The sequence below is a fragment of the Pinus tabuliformis genome, chromosome 3_1, assembly GCF_031772625.1.
Source record: "Pinus tabuliformis cultivar Carrire ecotype Pingquan chromosome 3_1, CPIR1, whole genome shotgun sequence".
NCBI lineage: Eukaryota > Viridiplantae > Streptophyta > Pinopsida > Pinales > Pinaceae > Pinus > Pinus tabuliformis.
Window position 1 is genome coordinate 852,760,714 of NC_142301.1, and position 19,956 is coordinate 852,780,669.

General features: G+C 37.2%; 1 protein-coding gene across 2 annotated transcripts; it reads right to left on the minus strand.

Annotated features, from left to right (window-relative positions):
• Positions 1-6,413: 6,413 nt before the first annotated feature.
• LOC149190221 (chalcone synthase-like) lies at positions 6,414-15,171 on the minus strand. Of its 2 annotated transcripts, none has more exons than XM_089412080.1 (2): positions 14,884-15,171; positions 6,414-7,572 (listed from the first exon to the last, which is right to left on the minus strand). In XM_089412080.1, the coding sequence occupies exons 1-2, from the start codon at positions 15,074-15,076 to the stop codon at positions 6,578-6,580; spliced, it is 1,188 nt and encodes a 395-aa protein (XP_089268206.1). In that variant the 5' UTR covers positions 15,077-15,171; the 3' UTR covers positions 6,414-6,577. The 2 variants fall into 2 exon arrangements, with proteins under 2 accessions (XP_089268206.1, XP_089268205.1); XM_089412079.1 differs by lacking the exon at positions 14,884-15,171 and adding an exon at positions 7,677-8,037.
• Between the last annotated feature and the right edge of the window lie 4,785 nt (positions 15,172-19,956).

Here is a 19,956-nt window from a genome sequence, read left to right on the forward strand (position 1 = left end):
ACAAGTTCGCTCTTCTGGAAAGGTCTATAATCAGGTCATCTTGGGAGATTGTGCATAACTCTTTCTTGGAGAATCCAATTTGGATCAGACTGGTGGCATTGGAAAGAGAACATAGAGGGATACTATAGGTTGCAGTTTTAGAACTTAAAGATCTGAAAGTATAGATTTACAGTCGTTTCAAGATTGAGCTCCTAAAATCAAGAAAAAGCAAGATGAGGAAGTTTGATGGCAAGGATCCGGTAAATTGGATACTTCAGATGGAGCAATATTTTGATCTACATGGTGTACCACTATTACAAAAGGTATGTATTACATCTTCATATTTAGAACCAGATCAATTTTTATGGTTTGAAGGGCTTTGTTCTTGTAAACAACTTGTTACGTGGTCAATTTTCACGGAGGAAATGATAGCACATTATGAGGATACAAAGAGCAACACCTTCTTTAGAGCAACACCACAACAATTGGAAAGAGTAAAAGGGCTTTGTGACATAGTGGAAAGAAAAATTATGGAAACTATGAAGCATACCCCTCACAACTATAAAGATGGAAGTGTTGTTTCTCCTAGCTTTCCACAACCTACAAGGGTTACACCACAACAATTGGAAGAAAAAAGGAAAAAGGGCTTTGTTACAACTGTGATAGCAAATGCACTAAAGGTCATAAGTGTGCTGAGAAGAAATTATTTTACATAGAATATGAAGAGAAGGAAGAAAAGGATCAAGAAACATTAAAAGAAGAAGATATACGCCAGGACCCCACCCCAGAGAAAGAAGAAATGAATTAGACCATATTTTGTAAAGCATTGGCAAGAATTACCACTCCTCAAACTCTCAAGATAGAAGGACATATCAAGAAGAAAAAGGTGCAAGAAGTGAAAGATCATATCGAGAAAAAAGAAATGGATCCAACCATATATTGTAATTCATTGGTCGAAATTACCACTCCTCAAACTATCAAGATAGAAAGACATATCAAGAAGAAAAATGTTCAAGAAGTGAAAGATCATATCGAGCATCAAGAAATGAATCCGACCATATCTTGTAAAGGATTGGAAGAAATTACCACTCCTCAAACTCTATAGATAGAAGGACATATCAAGATGAAAAAGGTTCAAGCAGTGAAAGATCACATCGAGCATCAACAACAAGTTCTCCAACTTTTAAAGGATAATGCCACTTCAATGAAAAATCAAACGAAGCAACAGGTAGATCAACATCGTAGTGAAAAATGTTTTGATGTAGGTGATTGGTTATTTTTACTGCTACATATCAAGCAAACTATTTATGAGAAGGAAATGTTGGCAATACTACATGCACTTAAAAAATGGCGACCTTACCGAATGGGAAGACTCTTCAAGGATGAGGATTTGGAAGCATTGTTTTGTGCTATTTCTATTATCCAACCATATTGGATAGATGAAGCAAGGGATGAATGGAAGAAGGACGAAGAAGTATGGCCACTTATTCAAAAGTTGCAAAAGATCCCAATTCAAACAATATTGACAGAAATTGAAGAGGAAGGAAAAATCATATTGGAACCTAGAGCAGTCACAGAAACAAGAACCAGACAGCTACAAAATTGATCAATTTCAGAGTATCTCATCAAGTGGAAGAACTTACCCGTTGAAGATTCCACATGGGAGGACAAGAATTTTATACAGAAGCATCAAGAACTACTCAAGCGTTGAGGACAACGCTTTTTGAAGGAGAGGGGCATGTTAGGCCCCTATACTACTAGTGTAACCCCTTATTGTTATTAGTACAACCCACTTATTATATTCATGTACCCATGTAGTGCCCATATTGTTACTATTGTGCCCCATAGAAGCCCACTATTGTTATTATTGTGCCCTTACATTATTATTGTTATGTCGGCTCTGATTATGTTATGATTCCTTAGACTCCTATATATAGAAAGGAGGTCTTTTCATTTTTATCATCCAAGAATTGTTCATTTGTGTAATGTAAAGGAGGTTGCCCCCTCAAAGAGGTTGAATTTTAAGGCGTTGATATATCCTTTCTATCTTTTTCTTGAGCTGGTTTCATATCAGAGGAGGTCAAGGACAGACTTAAGCAGAAAGGGGAAGCACACCCGATCATCGATTCCCAACATATCGAGTCGAAGGCAGGCTTGTGTATATATAACCTAAGGCGAGACCCGGGGCGATGTGATATCGCGGTCGCCGATATCGGTGGATTGCAATCGGTGAGGACATAAGGCAAAGGACGGACACTGGGCCGAGTGACGTTGTGATCGCTGAAATCAGAATTTCGGCATCAACAATGGCATGGGACTTAAGGTAGGACCCCAGGCCGTGCGACTTGTGATAAAGCTGGATCCGACGGGTCTTATAGGCACGAATATATATATTTTGAGATCTAAAAAAGGGGTTTTTCCTATGTAAATTGGCATTTTCGTTAAATAAATGAAACACAAAGGAACGCGCTCGATGTTGTATATGACGGACCCAAAAGGGTTTTGTAAACGCCATTGCATAAACATTTCAAGTCCATCTAAAGCGTTTTTACGGGATTTTTCAATGTTTTTAATGTATTTTTTAATACAAAGGAAACAAGCAGATTTCGAGAGGACCGAAGGCGAAAAGTGGTATGGGTTGGGCTCTGCCCGATCCCATACATTGGCTACCACATGTCCAAGTCGAGGAGAGAGAAAACCACCCTTATCAGGCGTCTAACCCCCGTACGAAAGGGCCGCCCGAAATGAACCACCATCGTTGGATCTAGATCTCCCATATCAATGGTGGGGATGAAATACGTGATTTAAAAGGCGGACCCGAAGGAATATAAGGTGGAGTTCATAGTTTTGAAGTCTGATAGACGCATTTGGGCAAATTTTACAGGCTTTCTATGTGTTTTCCTGTGTAAGCCGAGAATGGTTGTTTCAAGGATTTCAAAGGCCCGATGCACTCATCAATTGCAGCACAGGTGGCCACTATCATCGAGAGCATTTAGCAATGATTGCTAATGCTCAGAGAAGGGATTTGAGCAGACAAAGGCTGGAAGAAAAAGAGCCCGAGAGGGAAGATGAATTGACAAGCGTCAATTGGCTTTAAAAGCCATGAATGTCAGGTGGTTGAAGGCCATTGGGTTTTGTTGCTGAAAGTGAAGCCAAAGCAGGAAGCTAAGGTGAAAAAGAGCAGAAAGAGGCAGCGCAGAAGCAAAAAAGAACAGCCAAGGGAGTCACTTGGAAGTCAAGTGAAAAGCCTAGAGAGCTGTAAATTGATAGAGGGACAAAGAAACTAGAGCCGAAGAGCCAGAGCCAGAGCCGAAGAGCCAAAGTCAAAGCCAAGAGCCAGAACCAAGAGCCAAGATCCAGAGCTTCAAGAGCCAGGGGATAAGATAGTGTTTGAACCCACTATTTCTGTGGAAAACAACACGAGTTGAGCCAAGAGCTTGTAAAAATGACTTATACCATAATCCCAAAGAGCCTAGTTGAGTTGACTAGAGCTCATGGAGACGTAGCCCAAGAGTTTTGGGTGAACTCCTAATTAGTATGGTTGTTCAGTGTATGTTTTATTGTTGCATTGTCTCCGCTGCTTTATTTACTGTTATATGTATTTATATATTAGTGTGAGCACATTAACTTATAGCACAACAATAGAATATAAGGCATATAATCAGTTAAAAACAAACATCAGCATACACTTATATTTTCAAGCATTTCTTAATTCCGAATTGGTTAATCAATAAGACTTGGGAAAATTTAAAGCTTTGGAAGTGGGAGAGGTTCTTGTAAGTTAGAGAAGAAGCCTAAGTGCCCCATTTTCAAATCATTATGTCTCTCTATATATAAAAGGGGAATATGCAACAGTGATATGATCTCGTGTTAAGTGAGAGACTAAATTATTTTGTTATAACTAGTTCTATAATGAAAGTTACCTATCTATGCTAAATGAAAATTCTTATTTAAATTTTGAAGTCCAAATAGGAGATTGCTATAGATAAATGTCATCTAAAGTTATCATAAAATATAATTATGAAAGATAACGTTAGCATGGTTGTGAGTTGACATTGAGAAAAAGGCCTTAGGTCATTCCTCGACAACATACGATACTTGTTGTAATATGAAAAACCCTTAGAATTGTTAAGAACCTAGAAGCGAGGGGTCTTGTACTTAAAACCTCTTAGGAAAGAGTTCCCTAGGTTATCTATTCTATCAATATATATTTATATGGGAACATTCAAATAATAAATAATAATATTCAGTATCGCAATACTACTGATCCTTATATTTGACAATTAATAAAATAGGAAGATGAATATTAAAAATAGGAGCAACTGACAGAAAAGTTGGGATAGTTGTTTGGTTAAAAGGTGGTATGTCACTTGTTGGATCGAAGGCCACAAGTCCCCACTGACACATTGGCGAAAGTGTGTGAGGTCAAGCACTTTCGAGAGTTAACAGGTAGGGGAGTCGCACAATGAGCATTTTTTCCCAAACTATTGATGGTTAGATCGATGATGGAGGTTGATTGTGGTAACCCCCTCTCCCCACCCCCTCTGGTCCTCAAAACCACGAACAACCTAAGGGAGGCACGGAAACCACTAAAAGTTTTAAGGAACCTCAACATAGACCATGACCATGACCGCATTGTGTGACCATAGACCAAGTGATGGATAACCTCTAGAAGAGTAGGCTCGGGATGGAGCATAACGAGAAAATGTGGTAACACCATAATGCAGAAAATGGTCGAGACCCATAGAAAAATTTAGAAAGGAAATGGTCGCAAAACATAAAGCTCTAGGACCATTTATCTCTCCTCTAACATGGCATATGACATGAACATGACATCATGTACAGTGGACATGTGGCATGCAGATTTCAATGTGTTAGGTACCCAAGTGGGCCATTTTTTGGTGATACATGGACCACTCATAGAGCGCCACATGGCACTGATGACAAGAGCATGATGAAATCCCAATCGCCTAATACCAGAGGACTTTGAAGTGCACAAAGGAGGAACCAGTGGGCTAACTCACACATAAATTCACACATAAAACACAAGTTGCAGCTCTTCTATTGATCACACAAAACATGATACTTACAGTGAACCCGGTGAAGAGTATTTATCCTTTTCGACTAACGACTCGCTTTGACATACAACCACACACTAAAAATTGTCTATCACTTAACTCGACTTGACTCAGCACTCAACCACTCAATCGCTCAGTTAACTGACTCTCTAAGCTTAGCCAACTCCTCATACAAGAGTAATTAATTTATTTTAATAACAACTAAAACCCTTTTCTAATTTTATCCTTACAAACCCTATACCCTATAATTACATGCATAGTCAAAAACCTCAACCGGGAAAAGATTGGTAACCTGAGAATAAACTCCCAAGTAACTCAAAAAACCCATGTTCAAAGAATTTATGGGTCTACCTACAACAATTTTAAAAACTAGACTAAAATCTTACAGTAATAAACTTAAAGGAAAAAAAAAAAGAATCCAAGCAAGAACGTCCCTGCAGCTAACGAAGAGCTAAAGCCCTCGGTGGAAGAGACTATAGTAAGGGGTCAGATTAAGCGAATCGAAGATATTTAAAATTAAAATATTATTCTAAATTTATTTTAAATTAATTTCTATATCTTTTATTTATACTTGAATTTTCTGGACGAGATTAGAAGGATCTATATAGTTTATCAAAGTAATGCGTGTCTCATATGATATATGTGTATTGTTTTATTTAGTTCCAAATAATTATTTAAATGCGTATAAAATCAAGTTTGTTCTAGATTTAGATTTATTTTTTTTAATTAAATAAGAGTTTGGAATTCGATTCTTTCGAATGAAATTGTTGGGAAAAAATATATAATGTTGGATGAACTATTCTATTTTATTTTTATTTTAAAATTAAATAAGAGTTTGGAATTCGATTCTTTGGAATGAAATTTCTGGGAAAAACTATATAGTGTTGGAAGAACTATTCTTATTTTATTTTTTTAATTAAATAAATTTGGAATTCGATTCTTTGGAACGAAATTGCTTGGGAAAAAATATATAGGGTTGGAAGTAATGTTAAAGCAGGGTGAGAAATTTGAAAATAAATCCCACAGCATCAGATTTTAGATTTAGAATAGTTTTTAAAATTACTATTAATATATTTTATTTTTTTCCATAATGGTTTGGAACTTCGAATTCAATATTTGGGATGAAATTGATTCTGTTGATTAAAAAAATATATCTAGTTAGGGTCGAAATTAAAAACTTTGAATTCAATTCTTGGGATAAAATTACTTATGTTTGTAAAACAATACATTTAATTAAGGTGGAAATTAAGATTCTTGGGATGAAATTACTTCTGTTTGTAAAACAATATATTTAGTCAGTTTTAGAAAAAACCTTAAAATAAGGTGAGAAATTTGAGCATATATGTCTTAACAAAATTTAAATAAAAAAATCAGTATATTTTACATAAATAGAAAAGCATTATTTAATATCCTTTCTTTGGCTTAGGAAATGTACACATATCATACTTTATCCACAAAAACATAAATATTTAGCGGGAAACCACGTTTTACGTGGGAGTCGGTCTTTATGCGTTATTCTATCATTGCAGGGAGACGCTCTTGAGGACGACAGTTTCGACGGTGAGGCCCGGCCCGAATCCAAACAGAACTCCCACTTCCAATCCTTCTCCGGTGGTCGAACATCCATTCTGCGCAGAAGACTTCCTCATCTTGTCCAAGATGAAGTGCACGGACGCGCTAGACATGTTTCCGTATTCGCTCAGTACTTGCCTCGTCGCTCTCAGTTTCTTCGGGTTCAGATTCAGCTTCGTCTCCACCTGATCCAGAATGGCAGGCCCTCCTGGGTGGGCGATCCAGAATAATTTGTTCCAGTTCGAGATTCCGTACTGCTGGAAGGCCTCCACCAGACTCTTTTCTATGTTTTCGGAGATGAGCCTCGGAACGTCTTTGAGAAGGTGGAAGGTAAGGCCCGCCTCTTTCAGGTGCCCGTCGATCGCTCCGTCGCTGTAGGGAATAATTGTTTGTGCAGTCCAGATGAGCTCGAAACAGGGCTTCTCCACTTCCGGAATGGGATCGGATCCCACAATAAGTGCAGATGCACCGTCGCCGAAGAGGGCTTGGTCGACCATACTGTCGAGGTGACTGTCGGACGGACCACGGAAGGTAACGGCGGTGATTTCGCTGCAGACGACCAGAACCCGAGCTCCCCGGTTGTTCTCTGCCAGATCTTTAGCCACGCGGAGAACTGTTCCTCCACCGAAGCAGCCCTGTTGGTACATCATCACTCTCTTAACGCTGAGGTCGAGACCCAGAAGCCTTGTTAGATGATAGTCGGCTCCGGGCATATCGACTCCACTAGTAGTGCAGAAAATCAGATGAGTGATCTTGGATTTGGGCTGCCCCCATTCCTCGATGGCCTTGGCAGCCGCTTCTTTTCCAAGCCTGGGCACCTCCACCACAACCATGTCCTGCCGTGCGTCCAGCGATGGCGCCATGTAGTCGCATATATTGGGATTTTCGTTGAGAATTTCTTCCGTCAAGTACATATATCTCTTGTTTATTCCCGATTTGTCGCCTGCAACACACACACGGGAGATGATGACAAATATATCTATGATCAATGTTATCACATATGATTTAGACGAACGAAATTGAGATTAGATGGGATTTAGTTCTTACACATTCGCTGGAATTTGTGCTTGAGCTCTGTCATATGCTCGCTGTTGGTGATGCGGAAGTAGTAATCGGGGTAACTGCTCTGGTCGACGGCGTTAGGGGGATTGGCAGTGCCGATAGCGAGGATGGTGGCTGGGCCATCTGCCCGTTGAGCCTTCCTGATTGCCTCCAAATTCAAACCCAAAGTCCCAGGCATGGTTGATCACTGTGATGGTGTAATAAGCAACAAAGAGCTTTAATATGTGATGCAGCAGGCGCTTGCTTGCTTACTCGAGGAATGAATGCTGTAGGGAGTAAGTATGAGGTTATATCGCGCGAGGCGGAGCAAGCAGTCGGTGGTCCACTTCGGAGCAAAGAACGGAAGATGGGGAGAATTCATGTGCTGGTTAAGGTGCGAATGTAATGCACGTGCCAAGAGAGTTGCATGGTGAAAGACGCACACGCTGTGCCGTTCCAGAAGAAGCATAGGGGTCAGAATTGATCCGAGAAGGTAAAGCGCCAGAATTGACCTAGAAGGTAATGGAGAGAGATAGTGGACGCCGACTCGGAATGGAAGTCCAATCTTCTCGAACGTTCTGTCGCTGTCGCAATAAATACATTGAATACGACATTTTTCTTAGTTACGTTTTCAATTCCATTTCCGTGGATAGTGTCGTCCAGTAACCTGCAAATAGTGCGCGTCACATGCAATAAAAGCTTTCCACGTGGATGACATGACTCGTATGTGTTTACTTCGGCTGTCATGTGTATTTTATTCTTTTGTTTAATATGGATTGGATGATTATATGTGTTTATTTTCGTTAATTAAATAATGTGCATTTTAGTAAATTAAATGAGATACAGGTTTAGATGTACATAATTGAATTTAATGTTGTATATACCATATATATTTCGACTTACACTACTGCTAATTACATATGATTTATAATGCTGTGAGGTAAATATAGTTTATTTATGATGCATTACTTCCTATTACCATGGACCAAAACTTTCTCTCACAGTTTATTATCATGGATCACAACTTTCGCAGACCGTTTACTAATTTAAGGTTGAGTAAATTATATAGGAGTTGTGTATAATGAGTGTTTTTAGAGATTTTGGTGATGGAAGTCGGCTGAAGAAATTGAGGTTAAATTTTGATTTGTTGCAGTTAAAATGGTTTTTTAACTATATATTTGGATTCAGCACCCTGGGAAACTCTTGAGACGGTTTGATTATGCAGAAACTAGCTATTAAACTTGAGATTCCAATAAATTGCTGCCGAATTTTGACAAAAAAACCTACCAAAAAAACTTCCAAAAAATCTCATTATAAACCATTGCAATTATATACAATCATTTCACCAAAGCTGACCGTTTACTCAATTACGTACGATCAAATTATATAGACACATTATACCGTTCACTGATTTACGGTCAACAAAATTATATATACACATTTCACTGAGTTGACCGCTTACTCATTTATGGTTAATCAAATTACATATTCACTACATCAAAGTTTTATGAGACTTTTTATTTTTAATGGATATATTAATTTATTATTTTCTTATTCCCAATGAGGTCACAATAATATCCTCAAAATATTAATTTATTATTCCCTCAATGTATTAAAAAAAAAAAAAAATATTGTTTCCTTATTCACTAATGAAAATCAAATAATGTAACCAAAGTGTTTTGACTTCATGAAAATCGAATAATGTACTTATGTGTAAGTTTATTGATTACGGAGTGAGGTAAAGTGGGCTACCCTATATTCCTTTTTTAAGTTTTTTTTTTTAATTTAATGATAGAAATAATTTTTTAAATAATTAAAAATAATTTTTAAGGAGTGTTCGTAGTGTGAATTTTTTATATGATGCTAGTTCACACGAAAGGGGTTGTTGTTTTCATTATATTTAGTGTATTGTATGTTTTTTTGTCACTTCATCAATTAATTTGAATATTGCAAGCAACATAGGGAGGTACAAGAGGACTTAATACTAGAACTCAATTAGATTGGTAGAGTTGAGTTGAAGAAAAAATTGAGAATTTAGAGTGCAATTTGACCATTCTAGCAAGGAAATCAATCAACGTCTTATTCTCCCAACTCAATACTAGAACTCTATTAGATTGGTAGAGTTGAGTTGAAGAAAAAATTAAGAGTGTAGACTGCAAGTTGACCATTCTAGCTAGGAGATCAACAAACGTTCCCTTCTCCCAACATATACCTAACTAACTCAAAATAATTGTTATCACTCACTAGCTTTTTAACATAATGCAAAATTCCTCACTTCAAAAAAATAAATTTAAGAATGATACATTATAGTGAACATATTTATTATTTAAAAAATTTTAATTAAATTTGTATTAAATGGGAGGATTTTTTTTAATGAAAAATTAGAAAATTTAGGAAATTTTAAAATCTGCTTTTTGATTTACTCCCTAAGTTGATTTTTCCCTCCCTATATTCACTTTTATCATCTTGTTATGAGGTTTACCACTTGTAATACCATTAGTGAGAAACAAATATTTAATTTACTTTTACAGTGTAACTCCGTAAACTATGGGTTGTGTTGAATCATGGTGGAAAATTTAAATGTTTAAATTTTATTTAAAAATTTGGTTATGACCAGCCATGGAATTTAATGAGAAAAGAAATTAAATGAAAATATTTTCACTCACTAGAGAGTTGAAAGATAATTACTCCTCTCCCTCTCCCAAAAGATAAATAATCTAAGTTGGGACAAGGAAGCCAAAGAGGGTGAGAGGACAAAAACCCAAGGAAATCTTGAAGACTTGGTACCTTGTTGGAGGAGGTCCAAGTGAGGAGAATGAAGTGAACGTACAACAGAATGTTGTCGAAGGAAGGCATGATGTTACCTGTAGGGTATTCTTCAGCTAGTTGAAGCCAATGGAATCCCTGAGACAAACTTGTGAGTCAGTAAGTTCTTGGATGTACCTGTACAGTCTTGTTGTCTTTGAACAAACCTTGTTAGGTCTCTATCAAGCAATCATTTTGGGAGTGAACAATTGGCTCGAGGGAGAGAATTGGACGTAATTTTTGTTCTCATTGGTTGGGAAGAGTGATCTTTCTTCCCTATAGATTCTCTGACATCTTACACCTAAACAGAGAAGTATTTCATTTTTTCTTTTATTTTTTCAGAACCTATATTTCTTCTGTAATTGAATGAGTAAATTTTGTAAGGTTAATGAATGAAAATTATATGATTGGATAATAGAAGAAAATGGTAATTCTTTTTTTAATACAGTAGTGTTGATTTCTCTACCAAGCTTTTGTGATGAATCACAGTAGTGTCTAGGTGTAACAGAGTAGTCTGATTTTCCTATAAATAAGATGGTAATTTTAGATAATGTGTGGGTGTAATAGAGTAGCATGATTTTTCTATAAAGAAGTTGGTAATTTTACAGAATGTCTGGGTGTAACAGAGTAGTATTATTTTCCTATAAAGAAGTTGGCAATTTTACATAATGATTGTGAAAGGTTTTGATACATATGACATAATGTGTTATGTGTTATATGCTGAATAATTTAGAGTAGTTGTATATGTGTTATATGTTGAATAATTTAGAGTAATTGTATATGGACAAACCTGAACAGGTTGGTTCCATCCACTGTCTGAAACAATCCTTGTTCTTGTATATACATATATACCTATGTGGTTCAGAAGGGTGACTAATAAGTCTCAGAGGTAGACCACATCTCACTTATCAACTGAAACAATAGTAATAATAGCAATAATGCAAATGGGTAGAAGGAATCAACTAGAAATTTTGTAAAAGGGGTGTATATGTTAACTGTAAATATGAAATAATGAATAGATATTATTATGATGTAATTAAGAAGTAAATTAAGGAAGGATGACAAACTTTGTTGACATAATTATCTATATTATAGACCATATTAGTTTTCCCAGTCCAATTGGTCAGTACCAACAGCCGAAAAATAGTTCTAAGTCTATCCTTACAACTCTAAGAAGTGAGACAGGCCTAATATAAGCCATTCTGAATCTTCAAAATTGATAAAAACTAATAAATATTATTGAATAATTATACTGTAATGTAGGTTTTGCACACAATAGAGAATGCACACACAACTAGAATTTTCCCTTGGCATAGAAAGAAAATATATAACCATGTGTTTGTTACAAACATACAAACAATTGTCACGATATATAGTGATAGATAGGCGAATGAAATATAGCATAACTAGCATTTAGTAAGCCATAAGAAGGTTGTGGAAACAACTACCAATACAAGAAAGATATATCCACCCTGGAAGAGATTGGATTAACAACCCTTGAATAATTAAAATGAAGTTACAGTTTGTATAACGGAACAAGGATGTAAGTAAATAAATAAATATCAGACCAAACTGTAATCTCTTCCTTTTAAAAGAAAACCAATACAAATAATATTAAAGAAACTAGACACACATATCTTTTACTAAGATATTATTAAATGCAATAACCATCAGAGCACTGGTGTTCCATTGTAAGGCAACATTGAAATTTATTTAAGGGATCCTATGCAAAAAATCGGAAGAACAAAAGTTGAATAATCACTTATGTAGCTCAAAGAGCTTACGACCAGTTTTGTCACGCCCACGAGTCGTGTTGGCAATGTGCTACAAGTTGGGGAGACACACTCAGTTAAACAGGATGAGTCAAGGAGCGACGAGTTATGTGCAACGAACACACGAGTTAGGTGCAACATATGTGCGACGATGAGACGAGTTTATACGATGGGTGGAAAACCGCACGGAGAGGTGAAGTCGACCCACAAGTTGGGCGAACCATTGTGAAGGATGGATGGGTCGACGAGAAATGGCGACGAAATGGTGTGTGAATGACCAAATTGTATGGTTAGCCTGGGCAGGCTGACCCCATTGTAACCATAGTGGATGGGTATATATTAGTGTTGAACACATGGTGGAGAGGCATCAAATGATCAACACATAACATACTTCCAAGAGTGAGCCAAGTAACTTGGAGAGAGAAGGGAGGTGAAGATAAGGCAAGGGTCGAGGTGCAGGGGGACGGGTGGGCCAAAGAACTAAGGCAAAAAAGTGAATAGACCATAAAAACAAGTTTGGGTATTGCATGGCGGGTCTGCGCACAGGTGCAACGACCGAGTGATAGGTTGGGTAGAGGTGAACGATAGTATAGAAGCTTGGGTGATCCGGATTTAAACAGGAACACAACAAATTATAGAGATAACCATACACATAGAGATGTAGTGGAAATAATACTTCATTTCATTAATATAAAATACTAAAATATACTTACAAATAGAAATGGAAATAAACCAGCTAGGGCGATGGTAGCTTATCTCTGAGAAGAGATGTGGTGGCTACATGCCTCTACTCTGTGTTACAATGAGGCTCGAAGGCCTATTTATTGTTGAGAAACAATGGAAAATCCTAAACATCCAAAAACCTAACCCTAGAAGATGAAATGGCAAACTGTGAGCCCCGTTTGGGTAAATTGGTACATCAACTTCTTGGGGTCGTAACTTTGGCATACGATCTCTATTTGACGCGCACAATATCTCGTTAAAAAGATCTATCCGAGAACTACAACTTTGGAAAAAGCAATATCAGTCCATGGACCCATGTTGCTCTCAGTTTTCCCAAAAAAACGTCGTTTAGGGCCTCAAAACGGCTCTACAAGTTCAGGACCCGAAAAACTGCTAAAAATAATAAACTGTGCTACAATTAAAGAAACTGAAAAGCTGAAAGAAACAATGATGGGGGTCCAAGTGGACTTAGTGGGTGGCCACCAATATCCACCTGGATCATTCCTCCACCGTCAGGAAGCAATGGTCCCCATTGCATTGAGTTCCTCCATGAGATGAGAAAACTTCTGCTGAGCTTGGTCCCTGGTGAGCCACTTGCCCTGGTGAAAGAGTTGTCCTACTTTGACAACTCGACACAGTTGGATATTCTGCTGGGAAGTGTGATTGAATTGTGTGTCCATGATCTGATCAGTTGCAGCTTCTTCCATGCGATCTAGATTTAACTATGTGGTTGTGAGTTGTTCTGCAATGTCGGATGTGTTCAGTAATGGTGGAAAGTATGGCCGAAGGTGGTCCACATTGAACACTAGGTGCAGGCCAAGGAATGGGGGAATGCTGAGCTCAAATGCATTGTCTCTCACAGCCTTGGTAATGGTGTAAGGACCATATCAGAGTGGTCTGAGTTTCCGATATGCTTCGGTAAGGCATTCATTTTGCAAATGCAACCAGACTTTGTCGCCCGCCTGAAACTTGTGTGGCACTCGATGTTGATCATGCCGCTGCTTGTACTTGGCATTTGATTTCACCAGAATTTCATGGACCTGCTGGTGAATATGTTGGATGTGCTCAATGAAGTTGTTTGCCTTATCTATTTTGGACTGGACGTGAGTTGAATTTGCGTGAGTAGCTATAAATGGCATGGCCACATCAATGGGACATAGTGGCTGAAATCTCAAGCCCACCTGAAAAAGGTTGTGGCCAATCGAGCTTTGGAGATCTCGGTTGTAGCTGTGTTGAACATAGGAGAGGCTCTTGTCCCATCTGCATGGATGCTTTGAGTTGTACATGCACAGAATGTGTACGATCATCCTGTTGACAATCTCTGTCTGACCATCAGTTTGAGGATGGAAGGCTATGGACTTAATAAGTTTGGTGTTGAGCAACGACCAGAGACTGGACCAAAATGTACTGAGAAACCTGTTGTCCCGATCTGAGATGATAGACTGTGGGATCCCAAAGTGTACCCACACTCATTCAAAGAAGAGTTTAGCAGTGGCTTCTACTGTGATATTCTTCTTGCAAGCCACCATAATGGCCACCTTTGAGAACTTGTCAACGACCACAAAAACATTTCCACGCTTAGTGGAAGGAAGGCCTCACATGTAATCCATGGAGATGGATTCCCAAGGTCGACTAGGGTTAGAAAGCGGGGTATAGAGGCCTTGCTTCAATATGGTCGGTTTGGCAATGATGCAGCCAGTGCATGATCTGATGTACTTCCCGACATCCTGCCGATGATTTGGCCAATAGAAATACTTATATAGTACTGCCACTGTTTTCTCGACCCCGAAATGCCCAGCAGCCCAACTGTAATGTGCTTCACAAATCATCTTGGCACGCCCGCGTGAAAGAACGCAAAGGTGACCCATGATTTAGACGAATGAAATTGAGATTAGATGGGATTTAATTCTTACACATTCGCTGGAATTTGTGCTTGAGCTCTGTCATATGCTCGCTATTGGTGATGCGGAAGTAGTAATCAGGGTAAATGCTCTGGTCGACGGCGTTAGGGGGATTGGCAGTGCCGATAGCGAGGATGGTGGCTGGGCCATCTGCCCGTTGAGCCTTCCTGATTGCCTCCAAATTCAAACCCAAAGTCCCAGGCATGGTTGATCACTGTGATCGTGTAATAAGCAACAAAGAGCTTTAATATGTGATGCAGCAGGCGCTTGCTTGCTTACTCGAGGAATGAATGCTGTAGGGAGTAAGTATGAGGTTATATAGCGCGAGGCGGAGCAAGCAGTCGGTGGTCCACTTCGGAGCAAAGAACGGAAGATGGAGAGAATTCATGTGCAGGTTAAGGTGCGAATGTAATGCACGTGCCAAGAGAGTTGTATGGTGAAAGACGCACACGCTGTGCCGTTCCAGAGGAAGCATACGGGTCAGAATTGATCCGATAAGGTAACGCGCCAAAATTGACCTAGAAGGTAATGGAGGGAGATAGTGGACGCCGACTCGGAATGCAATCCAATCTTCTCGAACGTTCTGTCGCTGTCGCAATACATACATTGAATACGACATTTTCTTAGTTACGTTTTCAATTCCATTTCCGTGGATAGTGTCGTCCAGTAACCTGCAAATAGTGCGCGTCACATGCAATAAAAGCTTTCCACGTGGATGACATGACTCGATATGTGTTTACTTCGGCTGTCATGTGTATTTTATTCTTTTGTTTAATATGGATTGGATGATTATATGTGTTTATTTTCGTTAATTAAATAATGTGCATTTTAGTAAATTAAATGAGATACAGGTTTAGATGTACATAATTGAATTTAATGTTGTATATACAATATATATTTCGACTTACGCTACTGCTAATTACATATGATTTATAATGCTGTGAGGTAAATATAGTTTATTTATGATGCATCACTTCCTATTACCATGGACCAAAACTTTCTCTCACAGTTTATTATCATGGATCACAACTTTCGAAGACAGTTTACTAATTTAAGGTTGAGTAAATTATATACACTCATTTCACCAAAGCTGACCGTATCCTAAATTACGGTTGACTGAATTATATACACTCATTTCAACAAGGCTGACCGTTTACTCAATTACATACGATCAAATTATATAGACACATTATACCGTTTACTGATTTACGGTCAACCAAATTATATATACACATTTCACCGAGTTGACCGTTTACTCATTTATGGTTAATCAAATTACATATACACTACATCAAAGTTTTATGAGAGTTTTTATTTTTAATGGATAAATTAATTTATTATTTTCTTATTCCTAATGAGGTCACAATAATATCCTCAAAATGTTAATTTATTATTCCCTCAATGTAATAAAAAAAATTAATTTATTGTTTCCTTATTCACTAGTGGAAATCAAATAATGTAACCAAAGTGTTTTGACTTAACGAAAATCGAATAATGTACTTATGTGTAAGTTTATTAATTAGGGAGTGAGGTAAAGTGCGCTACCCTATATTTTTTTTTTAAGTTTTATTTTATTATTTTTTTTAATTTAATAATAGAAATATTTTTTAAAATAATTAAGAATAATTTTTAAAGAGTGTTCAGAGTGCGAATTTTTGATATGATGTTAGTTCACAAGAAAGGGGTTGTTGCTTCCATTATATTTAGTGTAGTGTTGTTTTTTTGTCATTTCATCAATTCATTTGAATATTGCAAGCAATATAAGGAGGTACAAGAGGACTTAATACCAGAACTCAATTATATTGGTAGAGTTGAGTTGAAGAAAAAATTGAGAGTTTAGACTGCAAGTTGACCATTCTAGTGAGGAGATCAACAAACGTCTCATTCTCCTGAATCAATATCAAAACTCTATTAGATTGGTAGAGTTGAGTTGAAGAAAAAATTGAGAGTGTAGACTGCAAGTTGCCCATTCTAGCGAGGAGATCAACCAACGTTTCCTTCTCCCAACATATGCCTAACTAACTCAAAATAATTGTTATCACTAACTAGCTTTTTAACATAATGCAAAATTCCTCACTTTAAAAAAATAAATTTAAGAATGATGCTTTATAATGAACATATTTATTAATTAAAAAATATTAATTAAATTTGTATTAAATGGGAGGATTTTTTTTCTTTATGAAAATTAGAAAATTTTAAAATCTGCTTTTGATTTACTCCATAAGTTGATTTTTCCCTCCTTATATTCACTTTTATCATCTTGTTATGAGGTTCACCACTTGTAATACCGTTAGTGAAAAGTAAATATTTAATTTAGTTTTACTGTGTAACTTCATAAACTATGGGTTGTGTTGAATCTTGGTGGAAAATTTAAATGTTTAGATTTTATTTAAAAACTTGGTTATGACCAGCCATGGAATTTAATGAGAAAAGAAACTAAATGAAAATATTTTCACTCACTAGAGAGTTGGAAGACAATTACTCCTCTCCCTCTCCCAAAAGATAAATAATCTCAGTTGGGACAAGGAAACCAAAGAGGGTGAGAGGAGAAAAACCCAAGGAAATCTTGAAGACTTGGTACCTTTTGGAGGAGTTCTATGTGAGGAGAATGAAGTGATCCTGCAACAGAATGTTGTCGAAGGAAGGCATGATTCTCTGACATCCAACACCTAAACAGATAAGTATTTCATTTTTTCTTTATGTTTTCAGAACCAATATTTCTTCTGTAGTTACAGTGGAATGAGTAAATTTTGTAAGGTTAATGAATGAAAATTACATGATTAGATAATAGAAGAAAATGGTAATTCTTTTTTTAATACAGTAGCGTTGAATTCTCTACCAAGCTTTTGTGATGAATCACAATAGTGTCTGGGTGTAACATAGTAGTATGATTTTCCTATAAAAAAGATGGTAATTTTAGATAATGTCTGGGTGTAACAGAGTAGTATGATTTTCCTATAAAGAAGTTGGTAATTTTATAGAATGTCTAGGTGTAACAGAGTAATATTATTTTCCTATAAAGAAGTTGGTAATTTTACATAATGATTGTGAAAGGTTTTGATACATATGACACAATGTGTTATGTGTTATATGATAAATAATTTAGAGTAACTGTATATGGACAAACCTGAACAGGTTGGTTCCGTCCATTGTCTGAAACAATCCTTGTTCTTGTAAATACATATATACCTATGTGGTTCAGAAGGGTGACTAATAGGTCTCAGAGGTAGACCACATCTCACTTATCAACTGAAACACTAGTAATAATAGAAGTAATGCGAATGGGTAGAAGGACTCAACTAGAAATTATGTAAAAGGGGTCTATATGTTAAACATAAATCTAAAATAATGAATAGGTATTATTATGATATAATTAAGAAGTAAATTAAGGAAGGATGACAAAATTTGTTGATATAATTATATATATTATAGACCATATTAGTTTTCCCAGTCCAATTGGTCAATACCAGCAGTCGAAAAATAGTTCTAAGTCCATCCTTACAACTCTAAGAAGTGAGACAAGCCCGATATAAGCCATTCTGAATCTTCAAAATTGATAAAAGCTAATAAATATTATTGAATAATTATACTATAATGTAGGTTCTACACACAATAGAGAATGCACACACAACTAGAATTTTCCCTTGGCATAAAAAGAAAATATATAACCATGTGTTTGTTACAAACATACAAACAATTGTCACGATATATAGTGATAGATAGGCGAATTAACTATAGCATAACTAGCATTTAGTAAGCCATAAGAAGGTTGTGGAAATAACTACCACTACAAGAAAGATATATGATCCACCCTAGAATAGATTGGATTAACAACCCTTGAATAAGTAAAATGAAGTTATAGTGTGTATAATGGAACAAGGATGTAAGTAAATAAATAAATATCATACCAAACTGTAAACTCTTCATTTTAAAAGAAAACCAGTAAAAATAATATTAAAGAAACTAGACACACATATCTTTTAATAAGATATTATTAAATGCAATAACCATCAGAGCACTGGTGTTCCATTGTAAGGCAACATTGAAATTTATTTAAGAGGATCCTATGCAAAAAAATCGGAAGAACAAAAGTTGAATAATCACTTATGTACCTCAAAGAGCTTACGACCGGTTTTGTCATGCCCATGAGTCGTGTTGGCAATGTGCTACGAGTTGGGGAGACACACTCTCGGTTAAATAGGACAGGTCGAGGAGCGACGAGTTGTGTGTGACGATATGCGACGAACGCACAAGTTAGGTGTGACATATGTGCGACAATATGCGACGAAAGAATGTGATGATGCGAAGAGTTTATACGATGGCTGGAAGACTGCACGGAGAGGTGGAGCCAACCCATGAGTTGGGCGAACCGTTGTGATGGATGGGTGGGTCGACGAGAAGTGGGGGCGAAACGGTGTGTGAATGACCAAATTGTATGGTCATCTTGGGCAGGCCAACCCCATTGTAACGATGGTGGATAGGTATATATTAGTGGAGAACACATGGTGGAGAGGCATCAAATGATCAACACATAACATACTTCCAAGAGCGAGCCAAGTAACTTGGAGAGAGAAGGGAAGCAAAGATAGGGCAAGGGTCGAGGTGCAGGGGGATGGGTGGACCAACGAACCAAGGCATAAAAACGAACAGACTAGAAAAATGAGTTCGGGTACCACAGGGCGGGTCTGCCCATAGGTGCAGCAACCGGATGGCAGGTTGGGTAGAGGAAAATGGTATTACGGAAGCTTGGGTGATCCAAATTTAAACAAGAACACAAAAAATTAAAGAGATAACCATAAACTCAAAGATGTAGTGGAAATAATACTTCATTTCATTAATGTAAAATACTGAAATATGCTTACAAACAGAAATTGAAATAAACCATCTAGGGCGATGGTAGCTTATCTCTGAGAAGAGATGTAGTGGCTACATGCCTCTGCTCCGTGTTATAATGAGGCTCGAAGGCTTATTTATTGTTGAGAAACAATGGAAAACCCTAAACATCCAAAAACCTAACCCTAGAAGATGAAACGCCAAACTGTGCGCCCCGTTTGGGTAAATTGGTACATCAACTTCCCGGGGTCG

Excerpts from the sequence above, each read along its gene's own strand:
- LOC149190221 (XM_089412080.1), bottom strand. The coding sequence starts at position 15,076 with ATGCCTGGGACTTTGGGTTTGAATTTGGAGGCAATCAGGAAGGCTCAA. Across the intron at positions 7,573-14,883 it reads GCACAAATTCCAGCGAATGT|GCGACAAATCGGGAATAAAC; the intron begins GTAAGAATTAAA and ends TGTGTGTTGCAG.